The following is a 2,932-nucleotide window of genomic DNA, read 5'->3' as shown; positions in this document are numbered from 1 at the left end:
CACATTAAAATTAATACCAAAGAAAAAATAGATATTTCAATTTAGTGCTGAAAATATTTCACTTGGTCTTTTTCAGGACTTTTTGGGACCTGCCTTCAAAACGTCTATTTTCTCGTGAACAAAATTTCCTCTGAACCAAGGGCACAGGTGCCTGTCCTTCCAAGAGAAGGCCCAGTGAACAACCTAGACCTTCCATCAATTTGCCTGACCTGGGTAGGGCCCCCAGAAAGGACCACACTCCACACTAAGAGGCTCATACTCTTCCCTGGCCAGAGTGGACTGTGTCCGAAACGGACAGCTGACCCCAAGTCAACAGTCATGGTCTGCCACCTGCCTACCTCTCCAGCCTTATTCCTTCTATCCTGTCCCTTGAAATCAGTGCAGTTGGTGTGTCTGTCCATCACAGTACCTACCACCATTATCAAATAATTATACGTTTATTTCAGTGATTACTCACTAATGTCTATCTTCTCTCCTAAACGATAAGCTCCAAGAGGGTGGAAATGGGTCAGTTTTTGCTCACTATTGTGTTCTACCAACTGGCACAATTCCTGATACATAGTAGGCATTTGATAAACTTTTTTTTTTAAGATGAAGAAAGGATTGTAATATTATGCCTTCCTTTCTCTAAAACTTAATTTTTTATTTCATGAAACTTATATGGAAATACACCCACTTTGGGCACACCCAAAATTAAGGCAAAAGAATCAAAGCCATAACAGAATCTACTTTTATCCTCAAAGAAAAAAAACATCAGAGAAAGCCACATTCAATTTGACAAGTTTAAGAAGTTTACAGAAACATACCTGAATGAAGCTGAATTTTCCCAATAACTCCTTCTACCAAACCCAAACAAATGGGATTCCAGGCAAGAAGTAGATCAGTAGCTAAAATAAAATAAGAAGCAGTCATGAGAGAATATTCATCAAAAAACATATTAAAACAGCATCTTCAGCAGTATATTCATAAATGACCAATGTCCCAAAAGAGCAGTTATGAACTCCCAGAACTGAATATATTACCATCAAGCAGTTTTTTTAAAAGTCTTAAACCCGAGGCCTCATTAAGGCTTCTGATATAGGACAGTTACGGGGCAAGAAGTGGCATTCTGAAACTGCTCAGATGGGAGGCAGTACTCTGGCGCCCTGTAGTGGAGGCAAGAGGCTGGTGCACTACCAGACGGCAAAGAGCAGAGCTGTCCGCAGTCCTGCAGCCACAGCCAGTCCCAGAGACAAAGACAAGGCCCGAGGGACCACCATAGAGACATCCACTGACTGTGGTCTGCAAATACCCTTTCCCAAAGCTCACACCAAGCAAAGAAATCCAGAAATCCAGTGCTCTCTTATGTGACTTCTAGGGCAAAAACAACAGGAGCAGCTTCCATTTACTGAGTGCCTACTGTGTGTCAGGCATCCCAGTCAGGGTTCCTCATTTTAGCCGCAGAACAATGACTCGAGTGACTGTTTTCTCAAGTTCTCCCAAGAACTGGAAACAACGGATGCCATCTGGATGCACAGGAGAGAAGCTAATTCATACACACAGCGAATGCCTAAGGACAGTAGGGCTTAATTCTCGTGGGAACCCAGGTTGCAAAAGGCTGTTAGATACATGGAGATAAATGTAACATTAATGGTAGTTCAAGAGCTGGAAAAGATTAGCAAGAATGAAAACAATATTTCTCTCGGCAGAAAATTAAAATTACACTTTATTACCATTGAAATTTTATTTTAGTACAAATTATATGCAATCTACAACTTAGGGGTAATTACAAATTTAGTTCAGTCTCCAAATTCTTTTGTTTTGACTATTGTATCTTGAATATCTTTATTGTTAATGATATATTCAATGGGAGGCAAAAAAGGTGCCTTTTTGTTTTTATTCAAGAATTAAAGTACAATAAGGAATTAATTTTCAAAAGGCTGTTATATACATTATCATTCCAATCCTGACAACTCTGTGAGTTAGGTATTAGGAGTTCCATTTTACAGATGAGGAAATGGAACCTTAGAGAAGTCACACAGCCATGTCATACAGTGGATCAAGGGCAGAGCTGGAATTCAAAGCCAGGTCTGCATGACTCGTGTAACCATCCTGCTACAGGGCCTCCCTCAGAACCTATACATGCATCTAATTGATAACACAATATTCACATTTTAAATAACATGCATTATTATAAAAGTAATATTGCATAAAATGAGAAAAAATATTTTATCACTCCCATCCTACCACCCACAGATAACTTATTATTTTGCTACATTTCAGGTCATATGTTTGTATGTATACCCAACTACAATACTTTGAATACAGCATTACATGCTAACTTTTTTCTAATAACATTTCATGAGTACTCTCTCATGTCTTCAAAACACTCTTCAAAATTCTATCTTCACGCCTGTATCATTTTCCACTTAAGGAAGCACTTCCTCACTCTTTGGGCATTTCAGTGATTTCCAGTTTTTCCCTAGTATAAAAAATACTGTGATAAATGATGAATATTATGCAAATATTTTATTTGCCTCCCTAATCAATAGCTTCAGGACAGATTCCTAGGAATGAAATTAGTAGGTAAAAACATTAAAAAAATTAAAGCTTTCAAATATTACCAAATTGCTTTCTAAAAAGGTTATATACCAAGTTAGATTTCTGCCAGAAGCATATGAAAATGTTTGTTTTTAAGTACTCTTGCTATTATTAAGAATTTCTTTTTTAATTTTGCTAATTTGATGATATCCATTGCCTAACATGTTTATTTTCTTCTCATTGCTAGTAAGATTAAACATTTAATTATAAAATTGGCTGCTTATGTTTCTTCTACTATGATTTTCTTGTTCATATATTCTAACAAATTGAGTTTTTTTGTTTGTTTTTTTGTTAGCTGAGCCATCCTGCTACCTGTTGGCAGCTCAGCGGCTGCTCAGCTCGGGCCAGGACT

At 37.5% G+C, this 2,932-nt stretch overlaps 1 protein-coding gene across 4 annotated transcripts in view; it reads right to left on the bottom strand.

The window, feature by feature from the left end:
* The window catches only part of INPP5F (inositol polyphosphate-5-phosphatase F), an 88,397-nt gene that overhangs the window by 59,292 nt on the left and 26,173 nt on the right, over window positions 1–2,932 (bottom strand). For all 4 annotated transcript variants that reach the window (XR_002124031.1, XM_019642940.1, XM_019642943.1 and 1 more), the window contains exon 2: window positions 807–887. Coding sequence is in view for 3 of the 4 variants with exons in the window: in XM_019642940.1 (XP_019498485.1) it covers window positions 807–887 (81 nt within the window). In the remaining variant the exon portion in view is untranslated. The remainder of the gene's footprint in view (window positions 1–806; window positions 888–2,932) is intronic.

This window comes from Hipposideros armiger, unplaced genomic scaffold, assembly GCF_001890085.2.
Source record: "Hipposideros armiger isolate ML-2016 unplaced genomic scaffold, ASM189008v1 scaffold_74, whole genome shotgun sequence".
In the NCBI taxonomy this organism is placed as follows: Eukaryota; Metazoa; Chordata; class Mammalia; order Chiroptera; family Hipposideridae; genus Hipposideros; species Hipposideros armiger.
Note: the sequence above shows the minus strand (reverse complement) of the source record. Positions and strands in the feature narration are given on the sequence as shown.